Here is a 26,600-nt window from a genome sequence, read left to right as displayed (position 1 = left end):
TAAATATAGATATTCAAAATTTGGCAAAAGATTTGACAGTTGAGCCTGTGGAAAGACAACTAGCATAAATTTCCTATTCAAATATGCAAATGTTTAAGAAAGGAAATTATTTTTGCAAAATAGCAGTAATTAACTTGGAAACAATTATTCTGTATAATATTGTTACAGCTCTGAAATAGGTAGTATAGAGAGTCTAAACCAAGATTTTTCATAATGGATTTTTATAATCCAGATCCTATGGGTATATTCTCAGAGGATGGTTAGCTTTTAATACTAATTTCTAAAATAGTTTGTATTCATTCTAGAATAAAAGTTGTTAAGAATAATAATTTATACTTACTGAGGATTGAGTATGAAAGGCATTTTCTAAATGTTGAACACATTAACTCTTCTAATATTCACATAAGTCTATGAGGTAGCTATTATTTTATTCTAATTTTATGCATAGGGAGGCTGAGGTTCAGAAAGAGTATATATCAGGACCCTAATTATTTGAAAATAAAGTAAATCCAGATATTATAAAAATTGTTATACATGTATTATGGGTTATCTGGTTCAACAAACACCATATAATCTAACACTGCAATAAAATTTTAATGTCCAGGTTGGCATTTTTGGTTTGCATTAACTTTTACTTGGATGGGCTCACATTAATGAGAAAGAACTGAGAAATACTTAAATATGACACTTTAGTAAACTATGGTTTTATGCCAAATAAATGCCATATCACTTTAGAACATTCTGTAGAAGAATTTAAAGTAGTTTAAAAAGGAGATGGTAGTGAAAATTTTGTGTTATCATCAAACAAATAGTCATGTTTCATCAGAAAATCTAAATTCACTTTAAACTATAACCTTCTCAAATCTCAACAGAATCCCAGGAAGACTGGCAACCTGCATCAACCAGGCAAATGTCAAGATAAATCCTTTTACAATCTTGTAGCCAGCTCTATCTATCATGTCTGACATCCCTTTATTCTTACTCTTAGCCAAAGATGTAAGACCCTCTTGTTTTTCATATATTCCTTCTTTTACCACAATTCCCCCATTTCTACTTTCTCACCAACTTTTTACTGAATCCACAATGTTTTTCTGATTTTCTCCTACCTTTCTGGCCACACCTTTTTTTATCAGGTTCAATTTACCTTGAAGAACTCACAAATCATTATCAGTCCGGCCTTGGCTTCCTTCTTTCCTCATGAGTGCTACACAGTGTCTCTGATTAATCTCAGTGACTGTCGTGGCTTTCTTCACTTTAAATATCCTGCAGTTCTCAACTTGTATCTCCAGCTCGGGCTTTCCTTCTATGATTCACACCTGTATGTATAATTTCCAACAGGATTATCTCCAGTTTGGTAAATATGATAATTTGAAACTTTACATACTCAACTTAACCATTCATCTTCTTGTGCCTAACCAATACATACAACCATTTCCCATTTCTAGCTTATCGATTGTTGCTATTTTTTCTCTTTCTTATTATCTATAAACCTGGGAGTCCTGGAGGACTCCTTGCTTTATCTCACTCACCATTTCTTATAAACCAAAGACTCTATTTTGCATTCATGCACAGGGGAGAGCATCCTATATCACTTCCCTTATTCATTCTACCCTCATCTCTCACCGAGTTATGATAGCAGCTTCCTGAAACTAGGGATCCTTATCTTTATTCTTATTTCTGTCTAATCCTTGCTTAGAAGACAATATTATATATCTACTCAAAATTCTATAAAGGTTTCCCATTATTCTTATTATAAAAAACAAACTCCCTATAAAACCCTATATTATTTAAGCCTTGCTTATGTCCAAATAGCAAATAGGGATAGGTATACAAATAATTTTTCTTTGTTGATATTTAATATAGAAATTTCACTGGATCATTATCAATTCATAATTTGTAGATTTTATTTTTTTCCTTTTTTGTAGAGAAAGAAATTATTAACTATAATTATTTTTTTTCTTTCTTATATATTTTTATATATGCTAGCAAAAACTTTCAATGTAATGTTGAGTAGAAGCAGTGATAGTGAGCATCCTTGCATCATTGCTGACTTTAAGAGGAAGTTAAGATTTCCATTTGAATATAATGTTTGTTAAAGTTTATTAAAGTTATTGATTGATTTTATTTATCAAGTTAAGCAAGATCTTAACTTCTTAGCTAGCTAAAATATTGATTTTGGTCTCTTTGTGTTATTTTTAAGTGCTTATTCATAATTTGCAAAACAAATTTAATCCCATCACAATCTAATTTTAAAAATTAGATTAATTTATAGATAATGTAAGATCCTTGAAATAGTATAAGTCCAGTTTTCCTCTAGAATTTGCTGACTTCTGCTGTTAGTGCACTTTGCGTTCAGCTGCTATAACTTCCCAGAGGAAAGTAAGTGGAAATAGTTATATGGTGTGTCAGGCCTTCTAGAGAGTAACAGTGGTTGTGCTACTAAGATTATAAAGATACTAGAGGCCCAGTGAATGAAATTCGTGCACGGGGGAGGGGGGGTGTCCCTCAAGCCCAGCCTGCACCCTCTCTAATCTGGGAACCCTCGAGGGATGTTTGACTGCCCGTTTACAGGGATCGGGCCATGGGGGTGTGGCCAGCCTGGAAACAGCCCTCAGCCCATCAACCAGGCTGGCCACACCCCCTTCAGGTGGGGGTCCCCGCTGGGGTGTCTGGCTAGCCTGAGTGAGGGGCTGATGGCTGTTTGCAGTCTGGCCACAGCCCCTTCAGGATGGGGGTCCCCACTGGGGTGCCTGGCCAGCCTGGGTGAGGGGCTGATGGCTGTTTGCAGTCTGGCCACACCCCCCAGTGACCCCAGCTCCCAGCCCCTCCTTTTTTTCTTTTCTTTTTCTTTTTTCAGTGCCTCCTTGAGCGGAGGCCAGGGCCGGCTGAAAGCAGGTATCTGGAATTTATTTATCTTCTAGAATTGAAACTTTGTAGCCTTGAGCGGAGGCCAGGGCTGGCCAGGAAGCTTGGGTTTCTCCATCACCAGGGGCAACCCAAGCCTCCTGCTCGCTCCAGCTCCGTGGCTGCCGCCATCTTTGTTGGGTTAATTTGCATACTCACTCCTGATTGGTTGGTGGGTGTAGCAGAGTGATGGTCAATTTGCATGTTTATCTTTTATTAGTGTAGATCCCTACAAATCTTGGACTCAGTAGGCACATTCAAGAGTAAGAGGCATCATCTTAAATTGTTGGGGGCCCTTAAAAAGTATTTGTCAGTTTTGTCCACTACCCAGATTACATCAAGAAATACCCTTTGAATGAAAGCCACAATGAATGTCTCACCTAAGGAAAACGAGGGAGCCACTTCCAGTTTTTTAGTCTTTAAAAATAACAGGGACACTTGGACCAAGATAAGAAGGTCTCTATTTTCACATAAAAATTAGTTGGCTTGTTTTATTTTGAAACTTTAGACAGTATCTAATGAGCATAATTTATAAATCAGTTATCTATATAAATAAAAGCCTAAGTGACCATTATGACCAGTCGACCAGTTGCTATGATGACGCACTGACCATCAGGGGGCAGATGCTCAATGCAGGAGCTGCCCCCTGGTGGTCAGTGCACTCCCACAGCCAACCTCCCATGGTCCCTCCCCCTGGCTGGCCGGCCTTGATCAGCCCAATCAGCCTGGATCACTGGCCAGGCCAAGGGACCCCACCCATGCACGAATTTGTGCATCAGGCCTCTAGTCATTAATAAATTGCCAGGAAAAAATTCTTCCAACAAACATATCTGTATTTCAGTTCTGTACTGTCTCCCTTGAAATATGTGTTTTAGGAATACAGAGAGAAAAAGGATCCAAAGGATGGAATGTTCTAAATATATGTGGATTAAAAAGTCCCTTGCATTTGACATTTCTTTTTCTGCCATAATAAGGAACTTTCAGCCACATAACGATTGTCAGTGTTGGATGAGAATCTCACTAGTGCTTGGACATTAGCAGCCTGTCTTGAGTCCAGGGTTATAGAAGTAATAAATGTAGGAACTGTTGTAAGGGTAACAGTGTGACAGGAACGTGAAATCTTGTAATTACTTAAAAGCTGGTGGTATCTTTTCCTTGACCAAGCCCCTCTTTCCATAAATTAAATACCTTGAATTAATTAATAAAGAAAGAGTGCGGGCCCTGGCTGAGTAGCTCAGTTGGTGAGAAAGGCATCCCACTGTGCCAAGGTGGTAGTTCCATCCCCAGTCAGGGCACATACAAGAATCAACCAATGAATGCATAAATTTGTGGAACAGACAGATAGATGTCTCTCTCTCTCTCTCTCTCTCTCTCTCTCTCTCTCTCTCACTTTCTCTCTCTCTCTCTTTCTCTCTCTCTCATCAATAAAAATAAATAATTTTAAAAATATAGTATAGGATAATTCAAGTACAAATTAAAACAATGCTTATATCCTATTCCCATTTTACCCAAATGTGTGTTAGATAATTCATGTTACATAAACACGTTACAGCAGTTTTTGTTTTTGTTTTTACAAAAAGGAAACATCCATACATTGTATTAATTTTATGGAGTGGCGGAGGGTGCGGTGAGAAACAAATAGCAGATCTGTCCCCGAATGATGTTGCTCGCTGAGTGATGAAGGCCTTGCTGCTCTCAGTGCTGGGGCTTCATCTGTTACCGACTCCTCTCTCCTCTCTGCTTTATCAGTTTAGAAACAAAGCAAGAGACATGGTGCTAAAGGGTAATTCGGGATTATATGTCTTGGGCCTTATTAACCACTATTTTATTAAGTAGTTCATGGTTTTAATGTGTTGACAATATTACCCATTAGTTTAAATTTCAATGTGTAAGGCCAGAGATTGGTCAACTCTAACATTCAATGCTGTCTGCTTCAATATAAATATGAATAATTTACAAAACAAAAACAAAAATCACAGATAGCATCTTTATGTACTTCACAGTAATTACAACATATATCACTATAAAATCCAGACATGTTTAGAAGGGCCATTTCTTCTGTTGTTCGTTTTTCTTCTTTACTAGAATCCACTAATTTCTACTCAATGAGTTACCATCTGATAATTTGTTTTCTCAATTTGTGGTTCATGGATACCTGCATCAGATGTACTTGGGGTATGCAGCAGATGGTTCAGATTCGCTTACACATGGCAGCCTAGAAGTTAAGGAAACTTTCCCCAGGCTCCCTTCTCCCTGGATTCCACATAGGATCTAGATGTCTTATGCAAGCAGATACACCCCAGAGAGTTGGAGGCAAGGAGGGACTATCACACAGCAGTGGCTGCTTTCCCTATTTCTGCTCTATGAAGGGTTAAGATTATGATCAACTTTCCCTGGGACAACTCTAGGAGCCTTTGTGCTTCTTCCACAGGTGTTTTTTTTTGTTTTGTTTTTTTGTGCCATCCATATTGCTGGCATATTTGGTGGCAGGGATGGACTAATTCTCTAATGGCCCAATCAGGGTAGGTAAAGAAGCTCCCTTGATAACCAAGATCCATGGTGTTTTTTGGGGAGTTATTCCTGGATGTCAAACCTGGAGCCATGTATGCCAACCCTCCCAAAATTTTTGTAGGCATCTGATTGCCTGCTCTAAATGTCCTTCTTCTGAAACTAAGTAGAGTGGTTTTGTTATCTGCAACATAATGAACACAGAATGTTTATGTTAACCCAGGAATCTTTATCTTAAACTATCTTCCTAGGATATTAGGTGCACTGTGAAATTTAAGAACCCTGCTGAGTCAATCCTTTTGGAGGGTAAATCTGTAACGAGATCACCACTAAGAAATAGTAAGACAGGCAATGAGCTTCAATTTAAATTGACCTCTATTGAGTAGTCCCTTTTACCTGCCCAGAGCCCTCCTTCTGGGAAGTTCTTTATAAATATCTCATGTTGTATGCCCTGTGATCTCATTAATTTGGCCTCATCACAAACTCAAGAAAAGTCACTTATAGAGACCAACTCATAATAGGACCCGGCACAAGAGTTTCATCCAAGAGACACACTGTATCTTGAACAGTGAGGGTCTAATATAATAACATTCTAGAGAATTTGAATGGGAGACAAGAAGCAGACAGTAAAGTCATATAGAAGCAGGGAGATCCACACCAAGAATACTGTAGTCTCTGAAACCTGAGAAGTCATGATTATAAAGATAACTAGCTAGTAACAGCAGGACCCCCAGCAATAAAACCAGAGACAAAACACAGCTGAAATTCTACAGAGCAGAATCCTAATATATAAAAACACAGGGTCTGTAACATCCAAAATGACTGAAGGCTTGATGGACCGGAAGTCAGTTCTGGGTTGCTGTGGCGACCCAGCACTGACTGCCGAGGAGGCTGCGGATGAGGCCAGGAGAGAGGCCCAGAGACAGAGGCATGGCAGCTGTTGATCAACCCTTGCCTCTCTCTTTCTCTCTGGGCTTTGCCAGCAGCCACACCTCTTTCTCTACAGGCCTCCTTGGGGCTGCTGATCAGCCCCAACTCTCTGACCAGGCCTGGAGATAGGCCCAGAGATGCTGACTGGCATAGAAACCGACCAATCAGAACCAAATCTGGGTGAACTGTGAGGAGCCAATGACTGCCTAGGAGGTGGAGCTTTTGACATTGACGGGCATAGAAACTGACCAATCAGAACCAAATCTGGGTGAACTGCGAGGAGCCAATGGCTGCCTAGAAGGCGGAGCTTCTGACGCTGACTGGCATAAAAACCAACCAATCAGAACCTAATCTGGGTGAACTGCAAAGACAGAACCTAAGGTGGGGGCTGAGGAGGGGGCTGAGGAGGGGTTTTAAGGGCAATAGCTATTTGGTGTAAGGTGTAAGAAAGCGGTTCAATTTTTTAATGACTGGTTTGGCAGTATAGTGCATATGGCTGGCTACCAGTCCAGATATAGGGATTATGTATTTTTATCTGCCAAGAGCATCTCCTCCTGATGAAAAAGGACCCCCCCCCCCATTTAAGTAATCCTATCCTATATAATCTATCTATACTACTAAAAGGGTAATATGCTAGTTAGACCAGGTGGACCGGCCATCTTCCGGACGTCTGACTTCCTTCCGGACAAAGCCATGGTGGTGGGGGCCAAGGGAGAGGCCATTAGGGGCAATCAGGATGGCAGGGGAGGGGAGTTGGGGGCGAGATAAGGCCGGCAAGGGAGGGCTGTTGGGGACAAAATCAGGCCAGCAGGGGAGGGCAGTTGGCAGCGAGATCAGGCTGGCAGAGAAGGACAGTTAGGGGTGATCAGGCAGGCAGGCAGGTGAGCGGTTAGGAGTCAGTGGTCCCAGATTGAGGTTGGATATCTCACAAGGGGTCCCCAATTGGAGAGGGTGCAGGATGGGCTGAGGGAACCCCCTCCTTCCCCCTGTGCATGAATTTCGTGTACTGGGCCACTAGTAAAAAGGTCAAGAGGAAAAAGCAATATCTAGTGAGAAAGCCCATTAATGCCTACTGCTACAGAGGTGCTGTATTATAATGATAAAATGTCAATACATTCAGAGAAATTAGCAATCCTAAATATTTACATACAGAATAATAGAGCTTCAAACTACATAAAGTAAAAACTAATAATATTAATTGGAGAAATATAAAATATCCAAAACTATAGGAAGATATTTAAGTACCCCTTCTTCAAAACTAGAGATAACTATTAGACCAAATATCAGCAAGAATATAAAATATGTGAACAACATCATCAATCAACTTGACCTAATTGACATTTATAGAATACTCCACTAAATAATAAAGGAATATACACATTTTTTTCAAATGTGTATGGGACATTTAAAACTTTGACCATAGGAGAAACCAAGATGGTGGCATAGGTAAACATCTGAACTGCTGCCTTGTACAACAATTTCAAAACTACAACTAAAAGACAAAATGGACATCATCCAGAACCACAGGAAGGCTAGTTGAGTGGAAATTCTACAACTAGAATGAAAGAGAAAAGCACACTGAGACTCACAGGAGTGGCAAAAGTGCAGAGGTACAGAGGCGTGCGTGCAGGGAGGGCTGGCAACTGAGTACGTGGCTGGCTTTCTCAATCGGGAGGGAGACAAAAGCTCCTGACTGCTCTGAACTGCAGTTCCGGGTGAGACTCTGGGGACCCAGACTCATACGGGGAGAAACTGGACTGTCTGGCAGTGGGCGAAACTCGAGGGCGGCTTTCTCTCAGAGGTGCTTGCAGTGATTACGGCGGGACACTGAGACTCAGGGCCTCTTAGGGCAGGGCTGACAGGAAGCCATTGCTGTTTGCTCCTCCCTGAGACTCCGCCCATCCAAGCTGAGCACAGAGGCTTTTGCATATGAATGGCCTGGTCCTTTGAATTCTAAACTTACCTAACAAACTGCAGCTGAGTCAGAGAGACCCAGAACATCCAAAAGAAGGCTCAAGGCCCCACAGCAGCTTGCACTGCTTCACAGCTGGGCCTCAACTGGGCACCTCCAAAACCCAAACAAAGAAGAGGAATCTGCAGATCTCTCCGTAGCTCCAACTGGGTGGCCTCAGGCAGAGGCTAAATTAGCACCTCCTTGGAGATCCAAGAGCCAGTGTACCCAGGGGTCAGAGTAGGACCATCCAGATTACAACTCCTTAGATCCTTAAGGGACATACTTAGGGGGCAGACTCAGTGAGCACCAAAGCCCCACTGAAGCAAGTCTTGTCTCATAAGGGTGTCTCCAGCACAGAAGTTCTCTCATTGTAGACACAGCTGACCCTCACAGCCAATTGGCCTGGAGGTCAATTCCTTCCAGTGATACCAACAACCATCAAGGCTTAACTACAACAAAACTGTGCACACAGCCCACAAAGGGGTGTACCAAGAGTGTCCACCTCAGGTAACTGGGGAGGCTGAGTCACTGGGCCCCATAGGACACCTAGCACACAAAGCCACTCTGTCAACTCAGGGAAGCAGCCAAAATGTGGAGACAAAGAAATAGGTCACAAATGAAAGAAATGGAGGAAAGCAAACTACTGGATATAGAGTTCAAAACCACGGTTATAAAGTTTTTCAAGAATTTTCTAGAAAAGGCCGATAAATTTAGTGAGACCCTCAAGTATATGAAAAAGGACCAACTAGAAATTAAGCATACACTGACTGAAATAAAAAATAATATACAGAGATCCAACAGCAGACTAGAGGATCGCAAGAATCAAGTCAAAGGTTTGAAATACAAAGAAGCAAAAAACACCCAACTGAAGTTGCGTTGGTGGTATAGTGGTGAGCATAGCTGCCTTCCAAAAAACACCCAACTGGAAAAGAAAAAAGAAAAAAGAATCCAAAAATATGAAGATAGTGTAAGGAGCCTCTGGGACAACTTCAAGCATACCAACATCAGAATTATGGGGGTGCCAGAAGAAGAGAGAGAGCAAGATACTGAAAACCTATTTGAAGAAATAATGACAGAAAACATCCCCCACATGGTGAAATAAATAGACTTACGAGTCCAGGGAGCACAGAGAACCCAGAACAAAAGGAATACAAAGAGGAACACACCAAGACACATCATAATTAAAATGCCAAGAGCAAAAGACAAAGAGAATATTTAAAAGCAGCAAGAGAAAAACAGTTAGTTACCTACAAGGGAGCGCCCATACGACTGTCAGCTGATTTCTCAACAGAAACTATGCAGGCCAGAAAGGAGTGGAGTGGCAAGAAATATTCAAAGTGATAAATAGCAAGAACCTACAACCAAGATTACTCTACCCAGCAAAGCTATCATTCAGAATTGAAGGTCAGATAAAGAGCTTCACAGATAAGAAGAAGCTAAAGAAGTTCATCACCACCAAACCAGTATTATATGAAATGCTGAAAGGTGTTCTTTAAGAATAGGAAGAAGAAGAAATAGGTAAAGATAAAAATTATGAACAACAAATACATATCTATCAACAAGTGAATCTAAAAATCAAATGAATAGAAAATCTGATGAACAGAATAAACTGGTGAATATAATAGAATCAGGGGCATAGAAAGGGAGTGGACTGACAATTCTCGAGGGGAAAGGGTGTGGGGGGTGCGGGAAGAGCCTGGACAAAAATCATACACCTATGAATGAGGACAGTGGCGGGGGGGGGGGGGAGTAAGGGCAGAGGGTGGGGTGGGAACCGGGTGGAGGGGAGCTATGGGGAGAAAAAAGAGGAACAATTGTAATAATCTGAGCAATAAAGATTTATTAAAAAAATAAATAAATAAATAAACATTGACCATAGTCTAAATCACAAAATGTCTCTAAGTCATAGTTTCATAAATTTTAAAACATTCAAGTCTTAGAAAGTATCTTCTCTAGCAACACAAGAATTAAATAGGAAATCCATAATAGATCTCTGAAAAACCTCAAAATATTTGGAAATGAAACAACACAATTATGTATAACCAATTTCAAGAAGAAATTAAAAGGAAAAATTAGAAAGAACTCTGAACTGAATTAAAATAAAAACACAACACATACCACTAAGATACTACCTATGGTGAAATTTATAGTCTCAAATCAATGGCTTCTGCATTCAACTTACAAACTAGAAAAATATGAGAAAAGAAAGCCCAAAATAAGCAGAAGAAACAAAGCAATAAAGATCAACTATCATCCTCACTGACTTTACTACAGCTTTATTTTCTTTAAAAATCTCAATTTTAAAATGATACATGTTCAACTCAAAGCTGCATTAAAAAAAATGTCTTAAAAAAATTCAACTCTATATTACATATACTTGAATCCAGTATTCCACTTTTGGTAATTTTTGCTATGAAAATCAATTTAGTTGATTAAACTATTAAACAACGATCTTTACGATGACATTATTTATCATAGCAAAACTATAAGAATAGCTATATAATCCTATGTAATAAAAAGGTAATATGCAAATTGACCCTAATGGCCGACTGACCAGGAGCAACTGGTCACTATAACGTGCACTGACCACCAGGGGGCAGACAGTCAATGCAGGAGCTGCCCCCTGGTGGTCAGTGCGCTCCCACAGGGGGAGCTCTGCTCAGCCACAAGCTGGGCGGATGGCAGGGAGCACAGCAGCGGTGGCAGGAGCCTTTCTTGCTTCCTCACCAGCACTAAAGGATGTCTGACTGATGGCTTAGGCCCACTCCCCTAGGGAGCAAACATCCCCTGAGGGCTCCCGGGATGCCAGAGGGATTTCTCACTGCTGGCTTAGGCCCAATCCCCTGGGGATTTTGTTAAAAGGCAGACTTGGATTTGGTAGATTAGGGTGGGGCCTGAGAGTCTTCAATTCTAACTAGATCTCAGATGATGTCAATGCTGCTGGTCCAAAAACTACATTTGAGTAACAAACCATACAGCTTTTATGTAATTTGCTTATCTATTGAATCTAGATTATTCACATATTTATAATGTGTGCATACATATGGACATATATTTTAATTATTATCTCAGTATTTGCCATCAACATGAAGCAAATTTGTGGAAATTGCCCAATTTACACTGTAGTTTATGCTACATAGCCAGCCTAGTTTCCCATTTTTGGAACAAAGATAAAGAGTAGGTAAGTTAACTACTATTTCTGAATGGAAGAAAGGAAGGATGGAAGGAAGGGAGGGAGGGAGGGAGGGAGGGAGGAAGGGGAGGAAGGAAAGGGGGAAGGGAGGGAGGGAAAGAGAGAGGGAGAAGAAATGAAATGTTGAGTTAGATCATGTTTGTCAGAAGCATGACTTGATCAATGATAAAAGCAGCCCTAGCCGGTGTGGCTCAGTGTATAGAGTGTCAGCCTGCGGAATTAAGAGTCCCAGGTTCGATTCCCGTCAAGGGCACATGCCCGGGTTGTGGGCTTGGTCCCCAGTGCAGGAGGCAGTCAATCAATGATTCCCTTTCATCATTGATGTTCCTATCTCTCTCTCCCTTCCTCTCTGAAATCAATAAAAATATATTTTAAAAAAGCAAAATGTAATAGTAAATGCTCAAAAAGTATCAATAATCTCTAGTAACTCTTGATAAAGAAGAAAGAAAGTAATATATGTTTATTTTCAAAATTGAGAAATCTTGAAAAGTAATAAGGAGAAAGTAGATCCTTGTAATTCTATTAATAAGACATAGCATCTGGATATATTTATTTTTAAGAGTTTATATATGTATATATTATGTTAAATGCCTTTTAGTATATACAAGGTACATATAAATACCATATGTCATTCATTAGTTTTGTAAAATTGTAATCAACAATTTGTATCTTAATCTTTTACTTTTATTAAATCACATATATTCATGAGTCCAAGATTGTGTCCTTGATGTTTTTTATTATTCTACAAACAACAAAATATTAATGTTGCTCAGCACTTACTGTGCTCTAGAAATTAGACTTAGAACTTTACACATTTGATATTATTAATTTCATATAACAAGAACACAACCGATGAAAACTTAACTGCTGTTAATTGATTTATTAATGTTTAGAATTATAAGTTGTATCTCAGGAATTTGATGATTAAATATGAAGTAGTGGATATTCATATCTGGTAATATCTGTCTAATAGACTGAAACCCGCCTGTTACAACAACAACAGAAAAGGCTGGATTAAATATCTAAAGCCACGGAGGTATCATTCTCAGGCCAGAATAAAAGAGGACAAGCCCTCCGAGAAAGTAGACAGGAGCAGAAGCCCTTGCTTATCTGTCAGCCGTCTATAAACCCATGGTGACAGAGCTTCAGCTTCAATGGCCATGATTATGGGGGTCAGGAAATAAAGCCAGACTGATGAAACTCACATGAAACTAGGACTCAGAAGTGCTAACGCTCAGTTAAAAAGTTGAAGTAGAAAAAAATAAAACTGTTATAAGCTGTGGCTTTGGTTAGAGGAGAAAAGTCTCATTTGAGAAGTCAGGAGAATAGGCTTATTCATCTGGATTTGAAAATAATTATTCAAATTTACACTATCTTTGTGAACTAAGAGACTACAAGTTACGAATCTCAAGTTAATTTAATTATAAATTTAAGTTAAAAGTATCCCCAGGCAAGTAACAGAAGAAAATAAAATTCCTCCATTGAATATTACATTCTCAATCCAGATTTTAAAGAATTCCCATAGATAGAGCTCCAATAAATATGTGTTAAATAAAAAATTTAAAATTATTAAGAAGATTTAATAGAGAATCATATACTAGTAATGAGTACAAAATCAGACATTAATAATATAAAATACTGGATTAGTTAGAAACAAACTAAAAATGTAAGATATTTGCATATATATACAGAGGTGGGCAAACGTAGGGTTACAGTAGTTCCTATAAAAAATAATTCAATAATTAATAAACAATAATACAAAAATAAACTTTGTGTTTCGCATACTTACAACTGTAAACCTACGTTTGCCCACCCCTGTATATATCACAATACATAAGTAAATAATAGAACCAAACACTTAAAGAGAGACTATCAAAAATGCCTAAGAAGGTTTGGAGAGAACCAAATAGAATATCTAAAAATATTAAAAAGTATTCATTAAAAATTCTATGCGAGTGTGAAATAGCAAACTATATACACCTGAACATATACTTAGTAGGCTAAAAGATAAATCTCAAAATTACATGGAATAAAGCAGAGTTAAAGAAATGGCTTATCTGAAGGTTAAAAAACCATTTGAAGAGACATGGCTTAGAATTTTCTAAATTAAAGAAAAACACCTCCTTGACTATTTGAGAAGCCTATTAGTTCCCCCAAATAATAAATAAAAATGAGTTCACACTTATACACATGATATACAGGCTGCAAAGCACCAAAGGTAAATAAAAGTTATGAAAAACATCCAGAGAGAAAAGACAAATTGCCTACAAAGAATAATATTTAAAGTACCTTGCTATAACAACAGGGATATCAGAAGCCAGTTTAACACAAAAATTAAGAAAGAAATTACTCAAAACCTAGAATTATACATCAAGCACAACTTACTTTATCAACTCCCCCCCCCCCCCACACCACCACCAAGAAAGGGGTAAAAGAAAAATATTTTTAAAATATATTTTATTGATTTTAGAGAGGAATTGAGAGGGAGAGAGATAGAAATATCAATGATGAGAATCATTGATTGGGTGCCTCCTGCACGCTCCCACAACCCAGGCCTGTGCCCTTGGCTGGAATCGAACCTGGGACCCTTCAGTCTGCAGGCCAATGCTCTATCCACTGAGCCAAACCAGCTAGGGCAAGAAATATACTTTTAAAAGTAAATGTTGGTTCTGTACAGGGAGGGCAAAGTGAGACTGGGATAGGGGCGAACGCTCCCGAGGGGTAGGAGGTGGTTTTAACAGCAAGAACTTACCAGCGGGTCCCTGGAGCTGCAGGAGCTGCAGAACTTCCCGCCTCCAGCCCAGCAACTCCTTCCAGTGCACGCAGAGGCTGGAACCAGTCAGGTACGTGTTCCTCCCAAAGGGCCTCACACACCTTTGTCTCTCAGGACCACCTCCTTGAAGCAGCCCCTAGTGTGCAAATGTGGGCCCAAAGGTTTATTCCAAGGACAGGAGAGAGGATGAGGAGCCTCCGATTTCTGGGGTCCAGCTGGGGGGTCAACCAGAGGTCACGTCCTCCCTATGACCTCCTCCACACTCCTGATTGGCTCTTTCAGTCTCCCACGCCCCCTCGCTCCCTCAGCGCCCCTGAGTGGTTCCCGAGAGGTTTGATTGGCATGGAGGCAGCTTATTTGTGGCCATCAGGCTACACTGCGGACAGATACCACAGCAACAGTATAGGTACGTGCAATGAAAACACAGATTGAGATAATGATTCCCAAAATGAGTAACAATTTTTTCCCACCTAGAGTCCCATAATTCAAAATTGATTATGGGACTAGAGTCCCATATGATTTCTCTGGCCCAGTGCGTCAGTTGGTTGGAGCATGGTCCCATACACTGAAAAGGTTGCTGTTGAGTTCTGGTGGGGGAACATACCTCAGTTCTGAGATGGATCCTGGTCTGGTCAGGATCTGGGGCAATGGATCTCTCTCTCTCTCTCTCTCTCTCTCTCTCTCTCTCTCTCTCTCTCAAATCAATAAACATATCCTTGGGTGATGATTCAAAAGCGCACAATGATTTACTTAAATCCTTAGGCTGGGGGTCGGACCACTCAGGGCCTTTAATTGTGTTTCCTCATGTGGTTTAAAACAGGTGCTGTGTTAGCAGACTCATCAAATACAACACTCGGTCTGGATAATGGCACAAGTGCCTCCTTGTGAGGCAGTAATAATGTCCAAGGCCATTGTCTTTTGGAAAACAGCTTTTTTTCATTAGGGACATTTCCAGTGTTCGGTAAGGACAGGCTGTGTTGGCTATCACTTAAGGCTTGCTGGGTGAATTTAATAAAGGCTTCTATTTTTGCTATAACGTCCTCTAGGGCTCATACTGGCACTAGGGCATCAGCCTCCTGGTTGCCAGGAGGTGTCAGCACCTTATGAAAAGGTGTGAAGAGCAGTAGGGACTGCCTCAGGCTCTTAGAGGATAACCCAAATGTCTTTCCCAGACCTGACCCCACAAGGGCTTATTCACCATCATCTACCCTTGGTTTTCCATTTCCAACCAATAAGTTGATCCCTTTTAGAACAGCCCACTGTCAGTGCAAAGGGTTAACAGTGAGGGCTCATGAGTGATCAGTAACCAGACCCCTCTGAGTGCAGCCCACTGACTACTGAAATTCACTTCTATTACATCTAGATGGTATCAGTGTTGGGCTGACTACTAACTACAATCACGTGGGTGGGCTGCCCCAACTACACCCAACTGTATATCAGATATCAATAGGAAGTTCCCCTACTAATTCTTTATACGCCAAGGGACCATCAGAGAAATGGGGGCAGGGGTATTTGGAGGAACAATGTATTCTACAGGGTCTATAGCTCCTGCATATCTCTCTCTCTCTCTCTCTCTCTCTCTCTCTCTCTCTCTCTCTCTCTCTCTCTCTCTTTCTCTCTCTCTCCAATTGATTATGTTTCTCTGGAGAACCCTGACTTACACAGACAGGTAAGGGGAGAGGTTAGTGGTTGAAGCTATAAAAAGATAACATGAGGGGTCCTTATTATGGAACTGTTTTGTGCCTTGACTGGAGTGCTGCTCATATAAATCTCCAATTGTAATAAATCTCCAATTGTAATAATATTGCATACAACTAAACACACACATATACACAGAAATGAGTACATATAAATCTGGTGAAATCTAAATAAAGTTGGTAGATGTCTACAGTATCTCCTTGCTTAGATACTATAATAAATCTATGCAAAATGTTAACCTTGGGGAAAATAGTTGAAGGGTGCATGGGATGTCTCTGTTATTTCTGACAACTACGTTTAGTCTGTAATTATCTCAGTTTTTAAAATTATTTTTATTTAAATTTTAATAACTTTTATTATTTAAAAAAAATAAATAAATAAAATGAATACCACCTTTCAAGGTAAGATGCAAGGTCATCATGCGAAGCTTATAAATAGTGATCTGAAAACTAATTTTGTGACCTTAGTTGTCTATCCACTTATAGACATTACAAGAGATAAGATGTGGGGTAAAGAATTGAGGTAAAAAATTGTTGGTGAGGGCTGTGGGTGGTTTCAGGTCCAAATGCCTACAATCATCCGTAAGAGGTGACAGGTGCCTGTCTCTCATCTAAAGTCTAGGGAAGAGACTTCAGTGGAACCAGAGGACCTGGTAATTGTCCTCTAGAGGCCATTGGACACAAAGGACCAGTGTCTGTCTCAGTCTTGAATTTTACATGGTAGGAATGTGTTTCTGTCTTATTGCTCTGACAAATGTACCTGGTGTTTGTGGATACATATAGTACAGATGCAAGAATGAGCAGGAGATTGCTGGGCCTAACTCTGAATACTCAGCAGATAAAAGAGGACTTCAAGGTGATCTGCCAAAATATAGGGTGGGACAAAAGTAGGTTTACAATTATGAGTACATGAAATACAGAGTTTATTCTTGTATTATTGTTGATTAAATATTGTATTATTTTCCATACCATCAACTGTAAGCCTACCTTTGCCCACCCTGTATAGGTGCATTTGACTGCATCAAGGCAACTGTAGGTGAAAGACTCCCTGAGGATGAGGCAGTGTCCCCCAAACCTACAGGGAATCAGCTTTGAATACTTGTCAACTAGGTGCTAAATTATCATTTTTGTTAGCCAATTAAGCATTTTCTACCACTCCCCTAACCTTCCTCCTCTAAAAATGCATTGTGTTATGAGATTGTTTGCCTGATGGATCTTTGATCAGATTCTCCATTTATGCCCAGTTCTGTTCTATATTGCAGGAAAAGTTCATTTCCCGAGAATTTGTCCATTTTCTTTTATAGCCTGATGTGTACCAGGTGCTGTCTCACAGTAGCAAGAAAGAAAGTACATATAAAGCATATAATTTATTAATAGAAAGAGCCAAAATCCATTCAGCATAAATGAACCCAGTCATATAACAAACAGATGGATTTGAATGAAAGATCCAACTCAATTGGAGCCCCTTGGTCTTTGTAAATGTAAGAGATGAGTTAGTAAGAAAAGAGCTGACGTGTATCAACATCTCACAGCTGCCACACTTGGGTTAGAAGCCAACAATGGGATTTACAAAAAAAAAAAAAAAAGTGTTTTAATAGTTACCTCTTTAGTCCTTACTTGTTTTTAAAAATATCAATTTGAAATATATTCCTAGCCACGAGTACACACAATCAATAGAGAATAGCAATGTATAGTTCTGGGGATATATAAACCAACTTTTTATCTGTCCCTTAATGTAGCAAAGTTTGATACCCAATTAGCATTGTTGAAAGAGCAGCCAAAGTACCTGAGAGAGGATAGGAAACTACGAGCAAAGTAACTTAAAGCTCTGAATAAATTACCAAAAAAATAGTTACTGTTTATGTGGGAGCTAACCTTACTACAGTATTGAGTCCACCTTGATTTATCTGTAGCTCTTTTGAGTGTAATATTGATATAGCATTTTTTTAAATCCTCACTCAAGGAGTGAGAATATTTTTTCTATTTAGAGAGACTGGAAGGAGCAAGAAGGGGAGAGAAACATCAATGTGAGGTTGGTTGCCTCCCACATACACCCAGATTAGCGGTGGGGATCTGACCTGCAACCCAGGTATGTGCCCTTGACTGGGAGTCGAATCTGAGACCCTTGAGTGTGCAAGCCAATGCTCTAACCACTGAACATGCTGGCCAAGGCAATATAGCATTTTTAGTGGCTGCTTCAGGTATTATTACAATATATACAGAAAACTTACTGCAGTATACTTGTATGGAATGACTTTGTACCAGTTCAAGTAAAGCGTAGAGGTATTACCTTCTTTCACAGGACTTTACACTCCCCCATTTATAACATAAGTAGAGGACCGGTGCACAAAATTCGTGCAGGGGGGAAGGGTCCCCTCAGCCCAGCCTGCACCTTCTCCAATCCAGGACATCCCTCTCACAATCCTGGACTGCTGGCTTCTAACCGCTCACCTGCCTGCCTGCTTGATCGCCCCCAACTGTCCTCCCTGCTGGCCTGGTTGCCCCCAACTTCCCCCCATGCGGGCCTGGTTGCCCCATGCAGCCTGCTGCTCGGTCATTTGGTCGCCCCTCACTAAACCCCCTGCCAGCCTAGTCACCCCACGCAGCCTGTTTGGTTGTCCATTTGGTTGCGATGGTTGCTTAGGCTTTTATATAGATAGATTTTCTTAAATATTTTCTCTCCCTATACTGAGAATTAACCCACACTGTATTATAATTTTTGCTTCCACAAACCCGGAGGCTCTTCAAAGAGAAGGGCTTAGGCCTGCTTCTCCAAGGCTGAATCCAAGGCATAAAACCTAATGATTCTCTTCAACTAGTGTAGACAGAGGGCATTCAGAGGCAGAAAGCTTCAATGATGACTGGAATAGAATTTTTACTTGCCTGTGTCATTGGTTCTGGGGCAAGATTAATCAATAATTTTATTTAGAAGAAAAAATAATGTGTCTTCTATTGCACCTAATTAGGAGGATTAAAAATTCATACTCACCTCAGAATTAAGTTCATAATGCTAAAATTACTTAAAATATATGGAATATTTTACAGATTTTATGAAATTTTAATGATTTTACAGAGCTATTAGTTTGCTTTTGCAATATCTGCACAGCTCACAATTTCCCCTACCCACTCCAAACTCCTCACTGCAGAAGGTCCACTAGTTTTCTAGAATGTGACATTTTCCACCCTCCCAGACAGTGGTCTGCAACCTTAGCTGCTCATTAGAATCACCCAAGAAACTTAGAAACGTAAAGATAATGATGCCCTAACTCCAACCCCCAGATATTTAAATTTCATTAGACACTGTAGTTTCTAACCTTCCCCAGATATATCCGCTGTACTGCCAAGCTGCCTCCCTGGCATGTGCCCTGACTTGAGGCAATCAAAACTCTCAGGGAATCTGATTTGGGATGAGAGAAAATGATTGGATCACTTCTGTGGGATGGGTCTTATGCTCCTGAGTAATAGAGAAGTCAGGAGATAAACAGGAGAATCAAATAGGCCTGCAGTGCGGGGAGGAAGAAGCAGAGTCACTGAGAAGCAGAAACGTGAAGGTCATAGAGGGTCCCAGGTCCCTGGGTGCTAACTGCATTTCTGGCTTGTGTACCTCTCAGTCTTTATAAACAACTTCTTATGGTGTTTAACCTTGCAGGGATTTGTTTTTGTTACATTCAACCTTCCTAACTGATCCTATAGTTTAACTCGAAAGCTCAAGATCATTGACCTATAAATGTAAATGATGCCCCTGTTACAAGAGTCGCTCATTATCTAACACACTCACTTGGCATTAGGAATGTATGCTCTGTGTTTGAATCATTTCAGGCAAGTACTTACCATATATATATTATCACCCAATATATGTATGTATATGTGGTGATATATATATATGGTGATAATAATTGAATATGGTAGGTCTATATGCAGTAGTCTATGTTAGGAATTTATTTTTTCTTAATGATAAAATTTTTTTTGTGGTTAAACCAGATAGCTACCATAAAGCAAAGTTTGTGAGCATTGGTACGAGTGCTGTGATTGAAATGAATGAAAAATCATATCACTACAATAGTATTATTTTTTACTTGGGGGGAAATGTGTCCATGCTTTTCTCAATTCCTCCAGAATCGTCTGACTCCCCAAATATCTTGTACTGTTCTCCAGAAGGTGAATGTACACTGTGGGTCACTAGATTGTTACCACTTAATGGTAAGGTGACAATACCCTCTTCGGACCAGCAGTATGTTCACTACCGAGTAGAAGATACTCAATGCAGCTTTTCCTGCTGAAAGTGAGATCTGATTCCCACAGCAAGGATAAGCTCCTCTGAGACAGCAGCTATGTTTCAATGTCAGTGACTACAACATCTAGCACAGTGCTTGGTGCAGAATAGAGGCTTTATTAGTGAATCTGCTTAAATCAATAACTGAGGATCAACTCTGCTTTTATATACCAGTTGTACATATTAAAGATAAATGTGAGCACCAAGCCTACACACGAGGAAAAATGATATCTTTACAATGTCATTTACAATACTTTTAATTCTGTTAACATCGCTATTTCCCATATTTTAAAAATGCAACTCATATAACCTTTATTCATAATTTATTCTCCTCTAGTAATAAATAGCTTTGTGCAGACTGTAATTTCGCTAGTCCAAATGAAAACACATTGGGAAAACCTTAAATTACCACCAACTTCCACTAACATCTAGAGACTGTGTGCTACTCCAGTACAAGTCCTACTGACATAAACATTCAATGACAGAAGACAAAAATGTGATTGTAAGGGTCACATAAACATTTTGGGTGTTTATTAGGGAAAGATCATAATTTGTTAACTTATTGTAATAATTTCTTTAGACAGAAAAAAATATCCATTTTCCATTCTCTCGGGAGAGTTTAGAATATTCACAGAGATAGCAACCTAATATTTCTTCAAATGCTGCATTTTGGATTGATTAAAATGCTTATATATTATTAAAGGATATTAAAACGTCAAAGTTTCTAAAGGCATTTTTCCAGTGATAGAGATCAAAAGCAAAACACTGAGTTAGAGTTACAAATATACACTCATAGATATGGGAATAATATATTTTGTTCCATCAACATGTCTACTTTACATTATTCAGCACAAAGCTTTGTGAAATAAGAATCATGGGAATATAAGAATATAAAGGAAAAAGGTACAAATAACAGCTTCATAAACTGAGAAATGTACATAAATAAATCATGTATATGTGGGAAGTTTGCTTAGCTGGCAAGAAACAAAATATGGAAAATCTGCTTGTTAAACAATAACTACAGAGTGTGCTTTTATGATATTTTTCACCACAGTAATTCATATTAGAGATAGAAGCAGTTGCATGTTAAATAAAATCATTGAGCATTGTTCCCTCACATTGCAAAGAGCTGACTTATGATGTTTTTAGATGCCTCCCATTAGAAAGTAAATATTCCTTCAATGCTATGCATTTCACAAAATTTAATAAAGACGAACTGTAAATAAAGTCACAGGGAGATTTCAGACAGTTTTATTAGGAGATTGTTGAAAAGAAAAAGAAAATTAAATACAATAACAGTAAACATGGTTCTCACATTGAAACCAGACTCAAAGAACTAGGCTACCATAGAAAAATTTCCAATTTTTGCATTATGATGTAAAAACAGATTTTTGTACAGATTTGTACAACAAAATTCGTAATAACCTTTTATCATTTTTAGAAAACTTTAAATATATAGATAAAAATAGACAATTTTCATAGGTCCTACATGAAGGTGAGTATGTTCTGTTCCAAGGGCTTGCATAGAGCGCAAATGTGGTTATAATATAGAACAACTAGACATTAATATTTCTAGGATTACAAAAGCATGGAAACCATAAAATGGGCACAATTTTACTTGTTTATACCAAAACAAATTTCAAACCAACCTGTATAACTAAAAAAAAAAAAAAAAAAAAAAAAAAGGGGGGGGGGTAAACTTAAGTTACAGACTTAAAATAACATTTCATGAATTGTAATATTTACAACAGTGTTAGTAAGATTCTCTCTTAACATATAGTTGATAGCTCTTTTCTTTAATCCTTGCTAAAATTTTCTTTTATATCAAACCCAATCCTAAAGCATTCTCAAAGGTCTTGAAAGTATGTATTTTAAAACTATTTAACCTACTTACCAGGTGACTCTATGCAAGGAGCAGAGCAATGATTCTACTACATATGTAAGTTGTAGGCTTTTTAAAAAATCGTTCAAAAATGTATGATTCAAAAGCTTACCACAAGTCCCTCCAATTTTAAGTGTTGTAATCCTTTAAAGACTGCGTACAGAAAAAAACAAGAAATAGATACAACTAGGATTAGAATCTCTTGCGCTCAAACAAGAGATGGTTAATGGAAGAACTATGCTTAGAAAACCAAGTTTCTACAAAGCATTAACTAACAGTATTTTAAATAAAAATATTGCTCCCTTTAAAGCAAGCTAAAATAGGAACTGTATATATAACCTTTTTATTGTATTAAAAAAAATGGACTTAGCTGTTTCATAGTGAGCTACGCAAAAGAAGTATGTTCCAGTATTGCAAGGAAGACCTAAAAACTATTGAAGCTTACTGCCAGAGCATGTATAATATTTTTCTCTTAACCAAATAATTAATCCAAATCCAAACTACTTGAACATGTTAAGCTAGTTTTCTTGGATATGTAAGATTTTGCCATTTATGGTAATAAATAATGTTATGACCATAAATTTTAACGTGACAGCAAAATCATAAAATGAATCGCAACTGTACTGATTCATAATATCAGTCTTTAAAGGTGTAACTCCAGGTACGTAAAAGCAAAGAGAAGGTAACTTCAGCATATAATATACACTGTTTGCAGCTTTGCTTCCAGTTATCTGCACAAAGGGAAAACACATACTGTAACTTTCCAAAGACAGTGAAAATAACACGTAGGCACCCTTCCCTCTGACCCGGGTGGGAAGCACAACACATTTTAACTTTATCACTCAGCGCTACATGGTATTGGACGGATACATCAGGGTTTGTTAGGTTTTGTTTTTTCAGCAACATTAACATAATATGACGTTAACATATAAAAATATTTCTGGTGTTTCAATTTACTGTTCAGCCACAATCCATTCTCAATAGTGCAGCTTGGGGCACTAACTAGGGTTCAATATACAAATAAAAATGGCTGACACAGAGTTCTGATGTCACCAGATGCTTAAGATCTCATTCATTAATACTGTGACTCCAGACAAATATTTACATGCCTGCATGCGTTAAAACCAGAAAGGTGTCTTTCTGACCAACAGGGTGACAAAACATATTTTCTAAAATTTTCATTTTCCTAAACTCTAGTATACTACTGCATACATACATACCTTCCTTGTATGTTTTATGTTTATATACTGTACATGTGACCAACAGTTTGAATAAGAAGCATCATTATTATTTTCAATTCTATATACCACTACCAGTCAGGAATGAAAACATGTTACATTTGTATTTTCTTTTCTTTAAAAGAAAAAAGACCTTCAGTGAAACCTTTTGGCTTATATTCAATACTTCTTTCCAGATACTCAAAATGTTATTTCACTGGGTTGTTGTCAATATCCATTTATTGGCCTTTTGGGAAGTATGTGAAAAAACATCTTCAGGAGAAACCCCACAATTAGAGAGTTTAAAATAGAATGTAACAGAATATTACTCTTTATTGTATTGACTTTTAAGGAATCCTCTATGCCTCCTCTAAGTTCATTTCCAAGTGTTCTTGCTGGTTTCTGGAGGACATAATGCTGTAAGTCTGGGTGACCACTGCTACAAGAGTCTCTTGATGTGCTCAGATACAGAATATTCAGAAGAAGAAAATGGTTCATTCCATTAAAAAAACAAAGCCAGGTCTTATACAGACCTGCCTTTAACTCTGTATACAAGTGTCCAGCAGCAAAGTTGCAGATATTCATTGTAAGAAGTTTGATACTTGTACATTTACAAACATTCTCAGGTCTCTGGTATAACCACAGGTGAAAATCAATGGAGGAACCTTGTATTTCTTTTTTTTTTTGTAGAATACTTAAACTTTTAAAGAACATTAATACACAAAATTGAGGCAGTTCCCTTAAAAGGACTTTTATTTTTTTCCGAACTTTTCAATGATGAATGTCTGACTGCAAAGTTCTTTACTATAACATGGATTTCTTCAACGGGAAAGATTCAGTACATGACAGTAGTTTTCAAATACAGTCTTCCATCTAAAAATAAACAATAAAAATAGTTAATGAGATGACATTTTGGAAACAAATGTGAATATAAAAACTACATAGCCTGAAATAAAATTTGTGGATTTTAGTTTCTCTTTACTTGATTAGGAAGTAACATTTTCCACATAGTCTCAAAGTTAATCTCATAATTACATTGAGTTAATGTGATTGAAATGAATACAGCATTTCTAGTTCTCATAAATATATATTTGCTATTTTGCTATCAGTTCCAGAGCACTCAAAAATAGATAAGAGTATGTGTTGTGTGTGTTTTATTGATATGCAAAGCTAATTGCTTCTGTTGAATGACAATTATTTTCTTCAGGCTTGCAGAACTGAATTTTCTCTAGATGCATTCAGGTGTACCTTCATCACAAAGATCAACTTCCAATCTTTCTCCCTAGCACTGTTGTTAAATATACCATGTAATGTAACTATTTTCTATATTTGTTGATATTTATATGAAAGCCACCTAGGTAATTTCATCACTATCAATAAACTAAAACCTTTCACCCTTGACAGGAGAGTAACCGAACAATTAAATGTTAAGATGAAAATGTATTGCTTAACTTTCACCAATTGGGTAACACAGTTATGTGAAAAAAGAAAAAAAAAGGAAATAAAATCTTGGACGTATTCATAAATGCATTTGAATGAATGAGAAATAAGAAGTAGGAAATTAAAAATTCAGAGAGAAAACAAAACTAAACATAAGCCTATTTTTCAAATGTCACATCCTCCAAACTGTCCACTTGTGGTGTGGTCTAAACTTTAAATATATTTGTATAAAATATGTCTGCATTTCAAGTTTTAAAACCTATTGTAGAAGTAACCAAAGAAGTAGAGTGCTGATACTTTCACCAAAATTTTCTAATACTTAGTCATTAATTAATTGATCTCTACTTCTCTCTCTTTTCAATGGTCTCATTATTTCTCTTATTGTGTATTCAATTATGTTAATAATATCATTCTCATTCTTAGTTTTTTTTTTTAATAGACAATGTTTCCTAGGATCAGAGAGAAAGGGAAGAGTCATTATCAACTTGCCCAAAATTCAAATTCTATCAATTGAGGCCCTTCACAAAACCTGTGAACAGGTAATTTGCTCAAAATTAACATTTCAGTGCTCAAGATGGGTTTTTAAAATCTTTGTACATTAAAGAAAAAAAATGAAGTCTTGAAAAATAATTTTATAATTTTCTGTGATGTTTATAGCATATTAGGTAGAACAAATCTAATAATGAAGAGTGGATATATAAAAATAATTCATTAGCCAGATACCTAGAAGTATGGAACAGACTGATTAAACTCAGAGGGAAGGCAGGGGTGGGAGATCAACTAAAGAATGTGTGTGTATATATGCATAACCCAGGGATACAGACAATAGTGTGGTGAAGGCCTGGGGAGGAGGGAGGCAGGTGCAGGGTGGAGCGGGTCAATAGGAAAAAAAGGGAGATATCTGTAATACTTTCAACAATAAAGATAAATTTTAAAAAATAATAAAATATAAAAAATCCCTTCGCCATAATCACCATCTACAAGATACTACATAATTCGGTATTAATCTTCCTCTCTAACCTTATCTATCACCACTCTCCTCTTACTCAGTGACTCTCCTTCATATTTTATGGCACACCAACCTCTGTAATGCAATGGAGTATTCAGGCCTGCTTTGCTTCTTAGAAGCCTCCTCCTCCCCCACTTATTTTTCTGCTCCTTTCTATTGAAATTCTCTAAATAGAACTCTCCTATTTATTCTCTAATGAAAGCACTCCAAGAATTAACTCCATTGCACTTGTCTCTATTACAAGATGAGACACACAAAAGAAGCAGCCATATCTCTTTTCCCATTAGAATCATAACGAGAATACTTTAGCATTCTTTCTTCAGAATTTTACTGCAGCCCTTGCTGGTGTGGCTCAGTTGGTTGGAGTGTAGTTCTGTACACTAAAAGGTGGTGGGTTTGATTCCCAGTCAGGGCACATACCCAGGGTTTCAGGTTCAATCCCTGGTTGCGGAGCCTTCTGGAGGCAACTGATCAATGTTTCTCTCTCTCTCTTCCTCTCTCTATGATCATTCAATTAATAAATAAATTTTTAAAGTTTTAACCTTTTGCACTCGGATGTCAAGTGTGACTCGACACAGTTAGCATTGGTAGCAGCTGTTTTTATACTCTTTGAATGTATCAATAATTTGAAATATAAAAAAATCCAAATAAATAAGTTTGTATGAAAAGAAACTCCAGTTTTTTATTCTACTGCCGCGCTTTGTAAAATCTGGGGTATTTAAAAAAAATTAAATCCTGAGTAGAAAAAAGGAATCGAGAAAAAAGCAAGCGAGTGCAAAGGGTTAATGCAGTATTAAATGCTAAATTTTTGGAAAAATAT

At 38.2% G+C, this 26,600-nt stretch overlaps 1 protein-coding gene across 1 annotated transcript in view; it reads right to left on the bottom strand.

Moving 5' to 3' along the window:
* Window positions 1–21,461: 21,461 nt before the first annotated feature.
* DACH1 (dachshund family transcription factor 1) overlaps window positions 21,462–26,600 on the bottom strand; it is a gene marked incomplete at its 3' end in the record, with an annotated part of 435,140 nt that continues 430,001 nt past the window's right edge. Inside the window, exon 11 of the mRNA XM_079778550.1 lies at window positions 21,462–24,204. Coding sequence (XP_079634676.1) covers window positions 24,167–24,204 — 38 coding nt within the window. The remainder of the gene's footprint in view (window positions 24,205–26,600) is intronic.

Source organism: Cnephaeus nilssonii (assembly GCF_951640355.1).
Source record: "Cnephaeus nilssonii genome assembly, chromosome: 8".
NCBI classification, from domain to species: domain Eukaryota; kingdom Metazoa; phylum Chordata; class Mammalia; order Chiroptera; family Vespertilionidae; genus Cnephaeus; species Cnephaeus nilssonii.
This window is presented reverse-complemented; position numbering and strand designations above follow the sequence as displayed.